Consider the following 17,863-nt stretch of genomic DNA (forward strand, 5'->3'; position numbering starts at 1 on the left):
ACATGCTTTAATGATTGGTGATTATGAATTTTATGAATTTTTCTTATTGAAGTATAATTTACATACAGTGTTATTAGTTTCAGATGTACAACATGATGATTCAACAATTCTATACATTACTCAGTGCTCACTGAGTGAAATCATCTGTCTCCAAATATCATTTCTATAATCTTACTGACTATATTCCCTATGCTGTACTTTTCATGTCCATGACTTATTTATTTTTTAACTGGAAGTTTGCACTTCTTAGGTCCTTTTATTTCACCCATCTCCCCACCCACTTCCCCTGTGGCAACCACCTGTTCTCTGTATTTAAGAGTCTTTTTCTAAGATGGAGTCTCATCAAGTAGCCCTGAAATAAAGATATTTATTTGGGGGATCCCTGGGTGGCGCAGCGGTTTAGCGCTGTCTTTGGCCCAGGGCACGATCCTGGAGACCCGGGATCGAATCCCACGTCGGGCTCCCGGTGCATGGAGCCTGCTTCTCCCTCTGCCTGTGTCTCTGCCTCTCTCTCTCTCTCTCTGTGTGACTATCATAAATAAATAAAATTTTTAAAAAATTAGAAAAAAAAGATATTTATTTGGTGAGCACCTATTTCTATGTCAAGACCCAGCTCAACATCACTTCTCTGATGAAAGTATCCCTGAACCCACCATAATCAGTTTCCATTCCCCTTTTTGTGCCACCACCATATTGCATGCATAATCAACAACACTAACTACAATGTTATGCAGTGACTTACAGGCCCTCTCTGTAATGGAACTGTGAGTTTCTTCAGGAGTGAAACTAACTGTCTGTTCATCCCAGCAACTAAGACAGTTCCCAATACAGAGTTATATTATCAGAAATGTTGGCTGAATGAACTATATTAAATGATCTCTGGAATTAAGGCAGCCCATTGATTAAGTATATAAACTGGTATTTGGGGTACATTATTTGCAGCATACATATTTATATTCAAATGAACTGAGTCAACACATTCAATACTTACAACAACTTTAACATGTTTGGATAGATCTCTAGAACTTCTCTGTAGGAAATCAGAAAAAGCTGCCTATACCACAAGGAAATAAAGGGGAAAAAATAAATTTAATCACATGGTTATGCCAAGTCCTTGCTTCCATGTTATAAATAGTTCCTAGTGCTTCTAAATTATTCAAAATATAAAACAAGTTCTTTTCTTGTTAAATCCAAAACAAAATGCAATGCAGTAGCTGTCAAGATGAAAACTTTGTTTTCAAACTATAACCTATAATAAAATTTAAGAACACAAATAGAAAAGTGAAAAAGTAGATAATTCCAAGGGCCAGTTTGAAGATTGATTTTGATGACCTTTCCTGACCTCCTACTTGACCATAGGGTGTTGATATCATCTTTAACTTGCCACTAAGAACATCTTGCTTCACCCTTTCCTCTTCTATTTCAATTCTGTCTATCCAGTGTTATAAATTTAAACTATACTTTCTTTAAATCAATATTTTAGAGGTGCTTCCCCCCATCAACGGTCATGCATCCCCAGGGATATTCCTGAGAAGGAAGAAAAAAGATCTCCTTTACTCACATATATCCTTTCATGAGAAACTGCCCATCCTCTGTCAATTTCTCATCCAAACATGGATGCATATGAACTCCTATGCAATCCACATTCTTATCCAAGACTTACCATACATCTTTTAAGTCTGCCTAACTGTCTCATTCTCTAGATTGGCTTTGATGTTTTTCATGTCACTCCTTGAATATCATCCCCTCAGTACAACATGAAGCCTTAGGCTTTAAAGTTCGAAGTGATGAACACCAGCTCCCTTTCTACCAACTTAAATACATCTTAATTTTAAACCAAGACATTAAACCTTAATCATATATAGACATACTTGTAAACATCTGAGATGTGTAATTATTTTTAACATAGTTAGCATCCTTATTATCAATGGTGAATTAGTATTAAATAACACATAATACTTACAAAATACACTATATACTTACCCCTGCATAGAACATTTTATTTCGAAAACGACTGTTGAATTTCTCTGGATTTGCTTCTGTGAAAGGAAAAAGGTAGTTTTGTTATAGAGACCTCATTAAAGGTAGTAACTTCCATTAGCACTCTTACTTCCTTCCCCTCTCTCCCCACCCCACAGATCCAACAGATTCAACAGCCTTATTATCATCTTTCCCTTAGTTACAGGCCAGTTGGTATAGTTGTCTAGTGCTACAAAACTGTAGCTCCAAAATGGCAGCATCAGCATAAAGTGGAAGCTTGTTAGAGAGGCAAATTATTAGACTCCACCCTAGACCTACTGAATTATAATGTTTAGGAGGTAGTATCTATAAATCATGATTGAATAAGCTCTCCAGGTGATTTGTATGTACATTAAAAGATGAGAGACTCTGGACTCTATTCAGAGTAGAGGGCTGGCAGGGATCCAGGGCAGAGGTGAAAGGATGAAGGAGGGGGTGATAAGAGATGATTATTTGCTTTGACCTCCATAAGGCATGTCTTTTATAAACTATGTATGCTGAGCAGGGAGCCAGACATGGGGCTCAATCCCAGCACTCCAGAATCATGACCTGAGCCTAAGCAGATGCTTAACCAACTGAGCCATCCAGGATCCCCTATGTTCTATTTATGTAACAATCCTTGAAAAAGTAATTTGACTTAGTGGAGGTACATAAATATACATATATGCAGGTGAACTGCTAAATGCCCTCAGGGCATTCAACAGCAAAGGCTCTGGCTGAAAAATGGTTTAATTTTGAGTTTGGTTCTGTTAATTATATAGGTTGAAGACCACAAAAAAGTTAAATAAGAATCTGTATTGGAGAATGTTCATATGAATTTAAGGGATTACAAAATCCCAAAATGAAATATTATTTCCTTACATTCTTTCTAGTAGAATTCCAAGACTTTCTGATCAGACCTACTGTCAATGATTTGCCTGCTGTTATTTTATTCCAAGTGCTCATTAATTCCTTCTTCAGGCAAGGTGTCTCTTCAAATTGTTTCTCATCAGACAGCTGGCCAGCTAGCTGAAGCTGTTTAAGTCCTGGCCCTATGTTTGAATGGCAAATCTCAACAATTATCTAGATGAAGAACAGTAGCAAAGAGTTCACTCACTAAGATTGTGCAGAATAAGAGCTGTACCATCTCAGAGAATAATCCTAGGCATAGGATCGTTAGATAATTTTCATGATTATTAGAATATTAGCACATAATGTGGAAACTGGGTGAAATCTTGCAAATTAAAAAAAAAAGGTAGTATGTTGTAAATTGAGTACTTTAGTATTGCCTAAATTGAGTACTTTAGTACTGCCTATAATATTAGCACATAGCATGGAAACTCTTGAGAGTTTTTACATATTTAAGTTTTACATATTTAAGTTTCACACCTCTCCTTAAACATTCACTCTGTTCTACAGAATTAAGTACTCTAAACCCTAGAAACAAAATAAAACAAAAGTCGAAGGTTAATTTGTAGGCAATACTAAACACACAAAAAAGGATAAAAGTGGTACTGAGTGTTCTATCTCCCTGGTCCCCATTTGTGGACCCCAAAGTCACCATTTTTACAGTATGGGTCTTTAGAATAAATTTGGCTGCTAAGTAACATTGTTTATTTGTTTTTAACCTTTCTTAACCCAGATTTGGCTGGGTACCATTTTCAGTTGCATTAACTCTTGCTTTATGGAACCAGAGACAAAATTAGAATTTTTGTTGCAATGCAATTTATCAGGGGTACATAATTCCTAATTTTAAAAAGAATGAAAGAAAAATAGATCTGGCTATCAAGCAAGTTACAATAAAAAAAAAAAAAAAAAAAAGCAAAATAGGGCAGCCCGGGTGGCTCAGCGGTTTAGTGCTGCCTTCGGCCCAGGGCCTGATCCTGGAGACCTGGGATCAAGTCCCACGTCAGGCTCCCTGCATGGAGTCTGCTTCTCCCTCTGCCTGTGTCTCTGCCTCTCTGTGTGTGTCTCTCACGAATAAATAAATAAAATCTTAAAAAAAAATGCAAAATGGCAGAACCCATAGTTCTGACATAGAACTTTTTCAGGGCACTCACATCCACAGCTATCAAGTGAATCATGCATCAACTATTACATTTATTTTTCAAAAATATTAATTTACAGTTTGAAAAAGATTCACATTCCTAAGGGATTTTCCTATGAGCCTATTTATTTCTCCTTTTAAAGAAATAGTTTTCTCTCAAGATACAGAAAATGTTCTGTAAGACCTAAAAGAGTAGAATAAAATTAATAAGTAAACTGAGGTTTTGAAGATTTCACCGACACAGCTAATGAAAACAGTTACTTCAAATGTAATTTAACTAGATAAAATTCAATTAATATGTAAACTAAACAAGATTAAGACACTAGCATTTAGAGAGGTGTCAGAAACATAACAAGGTAGGAGAGTCATACCTATGCTTTGGCCCTGAGAACAGAAAAGATGGAGGTAAATTCTGTTATCTCTGTTAATAGTATAATGGTATTATACTAATGACTCCTTGATTGAGCCTACTTTGACGATTAAATATTTTTTCCATTTTAATATTTACCCTACTCCAAACAGCCTCGGAAACAAAGGCTGACTAGAGCTGAGAGAGGTGTTGGGTTATGTTAGAGCTTCCCCAGTCCCTGCAGAAGCCAGTCCATTAAAAAGGAAGGGGAAATCTGCAAATAATAGTACTTAATCAGTCCTTATTGACTCTTAAAGTGTTGAGTGGCTGAATATATCTACATGTATGTATTAGAATTGACAGGTCTTTGAGAAGGTCCAAGGAACGTAGTTCCCAAATATATCAAAGAAAAGGGACATACAGAATCGAGAAAGGACCAGTAAGAAAGTTTAAGCATTCTTGTTCCTTAAGGAAATTGTATCTGTTAATTGGAATGACGTCAACCATGAAACATCATTCTCAAGAAATGCCAACAATACTCAAAGTATCCCAAGACCCTAATACTGGAAGTACTCATAACTTATTGCTGCAATTCTTCAATTGCCCATCTTCCTCTTCCACAAGGACACAGTGTAACCAAGTGAGATCTAAACACTGTGTATGTCTAGGACATTAACTTATTTCTAATCAGATGGGACACCAACATTAATTGTATTCATTTTCTATTCCCCAAAACTTGGTAGCTTAAAACATCCATTTATTTTCTTATTCTCTAGGTGAAAATCTGGACTGAACTCTCCTCTACCTAGGGTCTTACAAGGCCCAAATCAAGGTGTCAGTCTGCAGGGCTCTTCTCTGGCGGCTCTATAAAGAATTCACTTTCATGGCTGCCTGGATGGCTCTGGGGGTTAAGATTCTAACTCTTGATTGCCTCTCAGGTCATGATCTCATGGTCATGAGATGGAGCCATGCATTAGGTTCAGCACCCAACAGACTCTGCTTGAGATTCTCTCTCTGTCTCTTCCCCTGTCCCCCAACTCATGGACATGTATGTGCTATAAATAAATAAAATCTTAAAAAAAAAAAAGGATTCACTTCAAAGTTTATTCAGATAGTTGGCAAAACCTATTTCCTTACAGGTGGAAGAGTGAAGTTCTTTTTCCTTGCTGGTTGTTGTTGGCTAGGGTTCATTCTCAACTTCTAGAGCCCACCTGCAGTCCTTGGCTTGGGATCCCCTCCACTTTCAAAGCCAGCAATGGCATATCAAGTATTTTTCACAATTCAAATCTATCTGACTCCCCTCTGCTACATCTCTTTGACTTCCTGTTTAACTTTCCACTCATGCTTTTAAGGGCTCACGGTGTTACATTGGACCCACTCAGATAACCCAGAATTATCTTCCTTTTATTAAGGTCAGCTAATTATTAACCTCAAAACATTCAGAAAGTCTTTTTACCATGTAAAATAACGTAACCAACAAGCATGACACCAAATGGCAAAGATCATAAAGGCCAAAGTTTTACCCACCATTACCCACCCTCTGGTCCCCATGATTCACATCCTTCCCATGATGAAAAACATTCATACCCTCCAAGGTCCCCAATGGTCTCATCCCAAATTAGGGCATCAACTCAAAATCTAAAAATCTCATCTAAATTTTATTAGCTCAAACTTCCCAAATCTCACCATCTAAATCACCTAAATGATTTGGCTCTAGATATAATCCAGTTATAATGATAATAAGGTTCAGGGTATAATCCATTCTATTGATTTAATATTGATCCCATTTTTATGTACAACATGGTAACATCTGTGCCATCAGAATAGGATCCTAAACCCTACTTTCGTCTGTAATTGGTCTAAGAATATTAGGGGAGATATTCACAAAAACAAGTTCAATTCTATGTTTATAGAAATCAATAACCAATTTGAACTGTACAGAACTCACATTTTCCATCTTCTCTGCATTAGCTATGTACCTAATTGTAAGACTTCAGTTATATATACATAAATGATCCCAAAATCTATACCTACAGTAACAATGCCACCTTCAATTTAAATTGTATGTATCTAAAAAATCTTTTCTTCCAACTTCCTCTCCCATTAAGGACAAATATGTTTACCAATACTATCCATTTTTCTAACACCGCTGTAAAAATCTGTCATTATGTGTTAATTGGTCCACATCTTTACACAAGCTCATTTGTTCCTCTATAGTTGGCTGTCTGAAATGCCCTCAGCCACTTTACTTCTTTTTTACATATATCATACTCCTCCTTTATCTTTCAGCTCCATCCTACCCTTTCTGGAAATTTTCCTCTGATTCCTTTCTCCTGCCAAATTCCTGTATTATTTATTGCCTGTACAACTAACTAATCTTGTCCCTGCTGTATATTCCTTTCTACTTCTACCTTTTATATTATATATGTGGCCTATCCTCTAATTACACTTTCCATTACTATAACATTTATTGAGATATCCATGGCCTTGGCACAGAGAATATAAGATGTGGTCTTTTGCCCTCATGAGTTTAGAGTGGAGGAGATAGATTTGAAAATCAGAGGAAAACATCGTTTTTTTATATGCCATGCAAAGGTGCCTATATCAGATGAAGTGAGACACATACATAAAGGGAATGATCAAAAGTGTTCTTGAATCTTGAATGAAGAGCAGGTGCCATGCAGAGGTTCAAAATGGAAAAGAAGGTTACAGACAGAGAACCTTGGACAGTGAGAGTTTCTCAAGGGCAAATCAAGCTTGAGTCTCAGTACACAGACATAAGACTGATAGTGTGTCCTTTGCAGAGATGATGATGATGAAATTTAGCAAGCCATTGAACATCTTTTTAAAGAAATCTGTTCATTCTCCATATGAATCATGAAACATTCATAATCCTTAGAAATATGCTGATCTGCATGTTTCTATATATTCAATGAAAATAGTAAATTTTAAATCAAATTTAAATACTGCCTTGTCTAGAGTCATAATTGTATTTCCCTGACCTTGTAGCATAAGGTTCAACTCCTCTGGATAAGTAATTTCAATGAGGCAGTAAAATTTAAGCATCCAATCTCAGGCTAAAAGTTTGAGGTGCTTAATATCCTTCATGTCCAAAGAAATGACAATCTAATTCATATAGCTGGCAAAGTGAGACCTAACTTTGCCACCTGATAACCATAATCATTGTTAACATGGCTATACATTAATAGGTGAGAATATTTTCAATGCACTTGCTCAAGCACTGTCATAATGCAATAATTATTAAAGTTCTGGGCAAGACTCCAGCTGAAAATTAAATGGCCAATTCTGTTACATCTCCAAGTTCTGTTCCAAATGACTGCACTTTCTGATATGTAAGCAACAGTTCAACCATGCATGGTTTAGCCACTTTAATAAGAAGAAAAAATCTCTATTTTCCAATCAAATGAACTAACCCTACCTTCTGATCAAATATAGAAACAAAATTATTCAAATGTTTAATTTTTTATATACAAAGGCAATCAAAATGTTAAGACTATCTTTACTCCTTGCTTGATTTTCTACTGGTAATTCTAAAAGCATTTACACGGTAATGCCACCAATAAATGATCTCAATTGTGTCTAATTATCCCCTCTTTTCAATGGGCTATTTCACATCTATGCCAAAAATAGTTTTTGCAATTACATTTTTAAAGACTCTGCCTTAGTGAGATTTGTATTTATTACCCATTTCATGTAGATAGATTAGCATAATTCCCAAGTACACACACACACACACACACACACACACACACATTACACATCTTTTTCTTAATACCTAATAGGTTATTCTATCCAAGCTCATTTTTTTATAATGGCTCTCATGAGGCTTTGAATCAACCTCCAAGTATTTCATGGCAAATGATACAAGTTTTGTCATGATGCCTCCAACTGTGAATGTCTGCATTTGAGAACAGTTTGAAGTGTCAGCAATTAGTGTTCTTGGCTTGAGAATAGCCACTTAAGACCAAAAGAAACAAGTTGAAAATATAGCCTTCTCTTTCTTTTTCTTTTGCAGGTGAGCTTGAGGTTTCCTGACTATCCAGGTAAAAATATGGGGGAAAATCCAAAGAAACAGAAAAAAGTAAAAAAAAAAAAAAAAAACCTGGTTTGGGCAATTATACTTTTCATCATAAATTAATGATTTTTAATTAATGCAAAATGAGTAATAGGTCAACAGATACTAAGAAGTCCACACTTCTGGTATAGCCATATCAACCAAATCTCTATACCATCTTCATGAATATTGCAGACTAGTCTCAGTCAGTATCAATTGTCCCTTATCAGCTCTTCAGTGGCTGGTTTTCCACAAGGGCTCCAGCTTACCTTCAGGGCAAATGTCTGTAATACCATTTCATACTGCTTGAAAGCATTTAAATTACTAAGCCTCAACAATAAACTATTCAAAGACTAATACTTTGAGTCTTTTAACCAATTGTTTAATAATTACATATATATTAAACTATGTATATATACACCAGAGTTTGCATATTCCTCTCTATAAATGAAATAGTCCCACAGCTTAAAACTAAACAAAACAAAACAAAGAAGCCCATGACTTTCCTTCAAGAATTCTCTTCTGAACCCAATCTTTCCACCTTGATGTCTCTGCTCCTGTCTCTCCAAGACACTGAAGTTTCATCAGAGTACAAGGAAATGTATCATGAGGAAATTGTCAGATTAATTGGACAAAATATTAGGCTCCTTTGAATGAGCTCGTTGTCTGCCACTTACTCATTTTGGCCTCTTTTCATGCCATGATATCTATTTTGGGAGATTCATGCATTGGTGATACTTATAAGTATTGTTAAAAAATCTAAGGATTTTATTAGGAAGCCCAGAGCCAGAGTCTCCTGAAGAATATGAGAGAAAAACAAATGGGTTAAGAAATGAGTAATCTCCATTTACTGCCCCAAATTAAGTCTCCTTAAATACAGGGAGCCCAACAGATTATAAATGTAGGCCCTCAAGTAGGGCTCTCTCAATATCTGTCTCCAAGACCTGCCTATGGCAAGGAGGTGGGAGGGTGGTGGTGCTTCTGATCTGGGTATTTGATATTTGGGTATTCTGTTATCAACTAACTCTTCAAAGAGAGAAGTCAAACTGTCAAACTATGGCTTTCTCTTCCATCAGTACTGCTTTTATGTGACACAGCATTTGAACCTCAAAGCCCCATGAAAGCAGGAAGGCAAAGCCTACCAAAACTGCTAAATTCAGTAAGAGAATTACAGGTTTGGACTTCACTCATATTTTGTATCCTAACACCCTTAATCCTACAGCTCAACTCTTAACCTTTAGTGTATAAGAGAGTTTCTTCTGTGTTATTACTAGAATCTGAACATTCAAATTCTAGCTTTTAGGTCTCTGTATTTCAAATTCTAGGAGTTAAAACCACTGATGCTCTTGAAGAATCTGGAGAAAAAGAAGTAAAATAACCCTCTCATTTATCTCACAACACACCCACTAACCTACAGCCTGGCATGGTTTTGGTTATATATTAACATATTTACAAGGTACTAGGTGTGATGTAGATGTAGATACAGGCAAAGGCATAGACATATAGCTACATTAACAAGAGATTTTAAGAGAGAGATGAAGAGACACCAAGTAAGTGAGCATGAGCACAGAAGATTGGGGCTTTACAGCATAAGCCCAAATCCTAAACTTTCTCAGCTCTGAATGGCATAGGAAATGTTCTGATGAAGTATTTAACTGTGTGCCATTATTTTGTGTTATTTCTCTTTCAAAAATGGTTTGTTCTCTAATCTTGCTCCCATATCTTTTAGCCCTTGAAATTATTACCACTCAGTGTCATTCACCCCTCTAGCTTGTCCAATGGGCATTCCCAGCACCTCTGCCACCAATCCAATCATTACCCCTTCTTTCAACCTAAACCACTTGGTCAGCTCCCCTATTGTTCTAAGATGCCTGTTGTCTCTTTTGCACACCCAGGGAGGATTTGTATATTTTTGCTAATTTCAATGGCCCTGGTGTATGAAGTGTTGGATTTTTCTAATTGGTGGTTCAAGAAGCTATGAATATCCTAATAACTTGAGTGAAAGAAACTTTATCACTTTCTAGTAGTTCACTAACTTCAAAGTTTCTAGTCACACTTAAAAACTAGCAATCTGAGACCTGAAACATATATCTGGTGCCATCCTTTATGTCTTTGAGACCTAAACAACTAGATCTCAAGGTCCTATCTGTAACAAGTTCCTATCTTGTCTAGTTCACAGGGTCATCATAAAAGTTAAAATGAACAACACTGAAGCACACTGTCAATACTTAAAGTGATATGCAAGCAGAAGGGAACATGCAAAACACCTGCTGGAAACTTCCTCTCTGGGAGATGGAAATGGGACGTTGTCCTCACCTCTGGATTCATGGAACTCCAGTGTGACGTGGGCATCAAATCCAAGGCTGAAGTAATTATTGAAAACATTCAGAGGGAGCTGAAATGATGAACAAAGTAGAGGTGAAGTGGTGTGTAACTGGGCAAAATGAGTAAAATAAAGCCTAAGGCCAGACACCTGTCTCTCGGGCAGTCCCTGGGAAAAAGATAAGTCACAACCCGAGGTAGAAGGTGTTTGCATAGAAGGAACAGGTGATTTTTTAATTCATTAGTGAAAGCTCAAATCAAATAACACTCCCAAGAATCTTAAGTAGTATAGGAAACAAGTGAAACTAAAACAAATTATTAAATGGGAACTATTCTTGTGGATATTAATGAGAGTCCAATTGAGCTGAGGGAAGCACATATGCAATAGTTACAAAGAATGACTAAGTAAACTTAGAAAGTCAATTCAACTGGAAGGATCATGTGTAAGCTAATTAGTGGATAAACTTTTTGAGGATTTATATTCAGCATATTAATACTGCAACTTATAATGAATAATATTTAATGTTTACCCTTTAATTTTTTAAAGTATATTTTTGACATATGTCATAAGCAATAAGGCAGTGGGAAACATTCAGCTATCCCTGATCTACAGGGGAAAAAAATATATGTATACATAGTTGTTAGTATTTTTCAGATTTCTATTTGAATCTGAATCTATTTGAATCTATCAGAAGTCTATTAGATCTTGTATCTTTAATAGACCATGAAATATGCAGACACAGATGCATGTACACACACAAGTCTTCCTATAGTCCTCTGGGTCCCTGGCTGTTACCACTGCAAGCTTAGTAAAGAAGAAGATGATACAACCTACAATCCTTCTTCATAACTGCAAAATTCATGTGCTTTTAAGGCTTTAATGTTAGAACAATTAGAAAAGCCCATGGAAAATGCTAGAAAGGAAATTGTGGCTCTTCCACTTTTCCCTCTGCAACTCAGAGTAGAAGGTAAATGTTAAATAGAGAAGCAATTTTATCTCAGCTTGGATAATGTTTCCAGATAATTATCAGGTTTAGCCTCCAGATAGAAATATACTTCTCTTCTGTTAGAAGTGTTTAATCCTCAAGATTTCAAAAGTAAGTTTATCAAAAGTGTTCATATGCTCCTTAATCAGTAAGATTTTGTTTGACTAGAGTGAGGACTTTATCCCATTAAGAGATAAATGAAACAAGAGGAAGAATAGCAGAAAGAGAGATATTAATACAGAAGAAAAGAAAACAGATTGCCTTGGTCTCCAATGGAAAGAAAGAATGAACCCCCTACAGAAGGCCCTGAGTCAGAGCTTATAATAAACTCATAGGTCAAATCAGCCCCTTAGAAATGTTTACAACTGACTGGAGAGCAGGGAAGAAACAAAACACAGAGTAATGCCAAAATCATGTCTCATTCTCCTGGCTTAATATTTGAGAATGTCCAGTTCCTGCACTTAAACAAAATACCAAGCTTTAGTAATGACAGCAAGGGTTGGTGATCTTGCCAAAAGCATAGATATGTTCATCCCTACCATTTATGTTTTCTTGGCTACAATTCTAACCCATGTCTTAGCATTCACTGATAACTTTAGGAGAACATCTGGTCACCATTCCCTAAATAATATCCCAACTTAGTCTGTTATTAAGTTCTTATTCATATTTTCCAGGGAAAATTGTCCCAATTTCCTACACATCTCCTCAAAAATCCAAGTTTTCAAAGCCCTTTAATTATCTGAATTAATGCTCCCTGGCTGCACCAAGGAGTCTTTCCATTTCTTAAGTTGTTGGGAAGAGATTTAAATAGAGATTTCTACTGACGGCCGAAGCATTCTAAGTTTGGTGGGGAAAGGACCTTAAAATCTCCATATGGTATAATTCTTTTCATACTGGCTATATTCTACTGAATTTCTGTAGGTCAAACACATCAGAAAAAAACATCATATCCCAAAATGATACCTGTGGTTTCAAACAACATTGTGACATTATGAATGCAAATCCACTAAGCAGTCATGATACCTGTTAGAAACCTTATAATTTCTGGATCATAGTTTTGGGAAAAAAACATGAAGACAAAATAAAACACCTTTTAACTTATCTTAGCCATAGATTGAGTGTTTATCACAATTGGTCAGGATCATGTTGTTAATGAATAAATAGGTTTTGGTTTAGTTGGGAAGGATATCTGGTTCAACATATTTTAAAGTGGAAACATCCATGACAATCTTGGCTCTATCAATTGCATAATCCAATAAAGTAGGGATGTCATTTAAAGTATAGGTTCAGGGCCTTAACTCTGCACTTACTTAATCAGAATTAATGGGGACTGGGGCCCCATAATCTGCATTTTTAACAGATTGCATATGGAGGTTCTTATGCATGCAAAACCTTGAAAACACTATCACAGAAGAAAAGTGGAAAGTAATATGCAGAACATGGTTATTTGGCAATCTGTCAGATTTATCTGAAGTTGAGGCCAGAACTTAGAACCAAATGTTCTACTGAAGCTCTATACTAACATATATACAATTGTGTCTCTTGGTTTGCCTTGGGTGGAAATGAAAGCTCAATCATGGGGATCCCTGGGTGGCGCAGCGGTTTGGCGCCTGCCTTTGGCCCGGGGCGTGATCCTGGAGACCCGGGATCGAATCCCACGTCGGGTTCCCGGTGTATGGAGCCTGCTTCTCCCTCTGCCTGTGTCTCTGCCTCTCTCCCTCTCTCTCTGTGTGACTATCATAAATAGAGGAAAATTAAAAAAAAAAAAAAAAAAAAAGAAAGCTCAATCACTGAAGGAAAAATACTAAGTCAAAATATTTATTTAGGCATCTTTAAGTCTCAATCAAGTAATCAAATGGACTAAGTTAATATTTCTTATACATAAGAGATATTTAGTATGAGACTAGAAATCTTGGGAGGTTATCTTTCCATTGAAAGATCATATGCCTAATGCTTCAGAACCATTTTTCCACCTTCTCATAGGTTATGAATTTACACCATCCATATTTTCTACCTTCTCATAGGTTATGAATTTACAAGGCTTGAAAGATTAGAAAATGAATACATTCTCTTTGGTGTGGAAGTTGAGGACAGAGGTCTGGAAGCAGGTAGGAAACCTCAATCTTTAGAAGTCTATGGGGGCAGAATCACTAAGGAGTGTCATATTTGTAGTCCTAATAGCCATAAACTCAAACATCATCCTCTTATCTCATAGGAAGGAATCAGCATAGGCTTCTCCAGCGAGCAGTATATTTCCTGTGGCTCAGGTACATGCTCCAGGGTTCCCTTCCACTGAAGAAAAAACTCTCTCACCTTACAAACGCCATCTTCAAGTTCTTCTGGAGGCAAGTCTGGGTTTCTTTCCACATGGAGGTTCCAACGATCTAGCTGTACGATTGTCCCATCTTCTACTTGGCAAAGGATCTTAGAGACAGGTTCATCAGTGTAGCCCTAAGGAATCAAAGAATACACCCATTGCCACTTGGAACAGTATAGCCAAAGGAATTTCATGCAAGCAAGAGCCCTTCTGCTATAGATCTCTGTTTATTTTACAATTATCAAGGCTGGGAAGGTAAACTGGTTTTCCTGAAGTAGTTAGAATCTAGGACAATAGTCACAGGCAATATGCATAGAAATATTGCTCTAACTGATTTAAGTTGAGAAGTAATTTTTGCCACCATCAACAACCAATGTCACTGGTAGGCATTTGAGGGCCATGCTGGCTGGTTGCTTCTATCAGAATGAAAACAGGATTCCCCAAGCCTCCTAATAGAGGAATCTGAGACATACATAGAACAAGTGTGTGTGCGGAAAAGGAGGAAAAGAATCAAGGTGGTATATGATAGACAACTATTTCTATTAACCTTCCACCTCATTCACCTCTCCCTAACCTTATAGTAAGCTCTTTCTGTGTTCCTTCTATGACCTAAGGCAAGTCTGTCTGAAGCACAGCTGTATCAGACACCCACTCACTCCTTGAGTATGTGTTATTTGAAGCATGATTATTAAGGATAGTCAAGTTATTGATGTAGATGAGAGGAGTTAACAGTGATAAGTATATTTGCATGAAGCAACTAATGCATTTATACTATGCTCACTTGAAAAAATAAGAAAGACCTGTGGGAGGTTAATTCATTCAATGTTAAATCACTATCTGTTAATATATGAAGATAATTATCACCTAAGGGAAGTTAATTCACACAAAGGTCAAATCAGTATCTGCTAATATCTGAAGAGAATTTTCATGGAGCCCAGCCCAATCTCTCATATGAGTAGATGAAAAGCTGGTGGGACCACATATGTAAGCAAATTTGTCTTCTTACTATCTTAACACCCTAGAAAAATTAATAAAATGGCTAGATAGTAACAGGTATACTTCTTCCACTAAGCTTGCTTAAAGTTGGCTCTACAGTGGAAAGGACAGCTGGCTACCTGCCCAACAAAGCCAATGACGGCATCAACCAAAAAAACAAAATGCTCCAAAAAAGCTGTAACTCTCCTTGATTTAAGGATTGTAATCTGAACCAGACTAGCTATTCTAGCCAGGGCCACAGTCAGGATCAGTTGAGGTCTGTGTAATTGTTTTAGATGAAGACTTGAGGCCAACCTACCCAACTGCCTTCCAATGGCTACCTCAAGAAGCTCCAAGCCTGTGTACTAACTCCTGTTTTGTATACCATACTTTCTTCTCTAGATGATTAAAGGTTTAAACTGAAGAAGGTCCCAGATAAAATCCTTATGCTTGGGCTCCCTGATTCTGAATTCTAACTTATTCTTTGGACAATAAAAGCACATTTCCCTTCCATTAGAACATCTGTGGATTCAAGGCTCCTCCTGCCTGATGGCATGAGCAGCCCCTTAGAAAAGTTCTTACCCCTCCCCAGTTGAGAGTTCGAGCCAGGTCATTCCCAGTCCCCAGAGGAAGGACCCCGACGGGAGGCTGAGGGCTCAGCTGTAGTTCATCCAGAATAGAAAGGATCCAGCCCACCTAGAGACATTTTGGGGGCCAGAAGAGATATAAGAAAGATAGGTAAGTTACAAAGACAACTTGCTCCAAAGAAGGGAGCTTTAAAAAGCAAATGAAATGGTTTTTCTTGAAAACATATATGTTTTAATCTAGTGGCCAGGAAACAGACCACTTATCTCAAGCAGTTTCAAAATGGCGAGTCCTTTATAGGGAGAAGGGCCATTTTGTATGTGCTGTCATATAAGCAAAACTAGACCCACTTACTATATGTTTAACTTGAGATCTACCTTAAAATTCAGAACAGTTTGAACTTTAGGGAGGTTTATCATAGGCACTGGAAACAATACAAAACTCAGAATCAGACTGAATTTCAATTCTGGCTCATATAGGCTACATAATCTTGATTAAATTATTTAACCTCACTGAGACTTATTTACCTGATTTTCAAAATGGAGATAATGCCTACCTCACAAGATTGTTTACAGATTAAACTAAAATATATATAAAGCCCTTGATATGGTCCATGTAAGCATTCATTAAATGGTTACCCTCCATAGCATCATGTAAGAAATTAGTAGCATTTTCCTAAACATCCTTATATTCTTCTTAATGAAACATTATGAAAACATAATTATGGATGGTCCTAGGGACTTATTATAAGTTTAGGCAGAAAATAGATACTTATATACTAGAATCATATTCCCATTTAATCTTTTTCTAAGATAAATAATACTTTAGGTTTGGCCTTGTAACTATTTAGAATAATTATCCCAAACTTGGAAATAGCAAAAAGAAACTTGCATATCCTCCCAATGTCATACTAAAACAGTGTTTCACTAGGCCTAAGAACTTTGTGACTGTAGGTTAACGGGCAGATTTCTGTACTGTGGAGATACAAGTGTCGACAATAAACGATTATGTTAAAGGTTTGGTTTTACTCCTCCATAAGGCCATTAACCAATTATGTCTCAAACTTAGAAAAATTATTTTGGTATAAACTACATAGTCCTTTTCTTCTACTTCTCTAATAAATCAACCTTATCATCTTGCTGGTTCCCTCATTAAAGAGCTAAATAAATTTGACATGCATATATTCTATATTTGTACGAGTCCTATTCAAATTTTTTAAAAAATTGTGCTTTAATAGTATGTTTACTGAACACTACTACATACAAAACAGAACTAAGCAACTGAAATAAGATGAATGAGCCAGGCTAAGGTAAGTAAGGTACACGGCTGCTGTCAAAGAGCTTACAATGAACAAAGAGAGGAACATACCTTTGCTTTCTATGTGCTGATGTCTGAGTAAAGCTCTGTAATCATATCATTAAAGTTCAGAACAATTCTGTAAGGTAGAAATAATTTTCACCTCTATTTTATAGATAAGGAAGCCAAAACTTGGAAGATTCAATGACCTCTTTAATATCATATCGTTTATGCAGTATAGCTTGCATTCAAAATTAGGTATGCCAAACACCAAGGCTAACATCTTAGCCACTCTGGTGCAGGGAGCCTTTAAATAAAGACCTAAACCTAATTCTGGATATAGTCTGACCATGCTGGAGACATCAGCATGTTCTTTTGGAATCTTTGGAGCGCTGGAGAAATCTTAGCAATTGCTCTATCAAATTCAGTTAATTTGCAGATTTATTAACTGAGGTGCAAAGAGATCATGTAATTTGCTCAAGACTAAATAATTAGGAGTCTCAGCATCAGAATCATATCAGGTCTCTTGATTCCATCTAGAGATTCCATCCTTTCTCCACCACAATATTTCTTCCCAGGAAGTAAAACTTGCCTGTCCATTAAGAAGCCTACATTGTGTTTACCTCCTAGAAAGGCATACCAGCATGTTCACCCAATATGAGAAACTAAAAATCCAGATCTAAAGAAGCATCTAGAAGTCCCTCTATTCCCTCAAACTGAGCAAGTCACTCCTAGATGACTCCATAGATTCTGACCCCACACGTTCTTAGTTTTTTTACAGATGGTATTAACAAAGCTTGCTGTTGAAGTATAGGTCAGATGCTAAATAGTTCTGCTAGCTACGGTACCTGTGCTGCTAAAAGCACGAACTGCACACCGTAAGATCCCTCTAATAAACTACAACAAGACATGA

At 36.7% G+C, this 17,863-nt stretch overlaps 1 protein-coding gene across 1 annotated transcript in view; it reads right to left on the reverse strand.

The window, feature by feature from the left end:
• Nucleotides 1-17,863, reverse strand: part of DGKI (diacylglycerol kinase iota) — a 427,088-nt gene that overhangs the window by 171,604 nt on the left and 237,621 nt on the right. The window contains 5 exon segments of the mRNA XM_041753541.1: nucleotides 992-1,054; nucleotides 1,984-2,039; nucleotides 10,786-10,864; nucleotides 14,091-14,228; nucleotides 15,652-15,765. Of these exon segments, the coding sequence (XP_041609475.1) occupies nucleotides 992-1,054; nucleotides 1,984-2,039; nucleotides 10,786-10,864; nucleotides 14,091-14,228; nucleotides 15,652-15,765 (450 nt within the window).

Source organism: Vulpes lagopus, chromosome 4 (assembly GCF_018345385.1).
Source record: "Vulpes lagopus strain Blue_001 chromosome 4, ASM1834538v1, whole genome shotgun sequence".
In the NCBI taxonomy this organism is placed as follows: Eukaryota; Metazoa; Chordata; class Mammalia; order Carnivora; family Canidae; genus Vulpes; species Vulpes lagopus.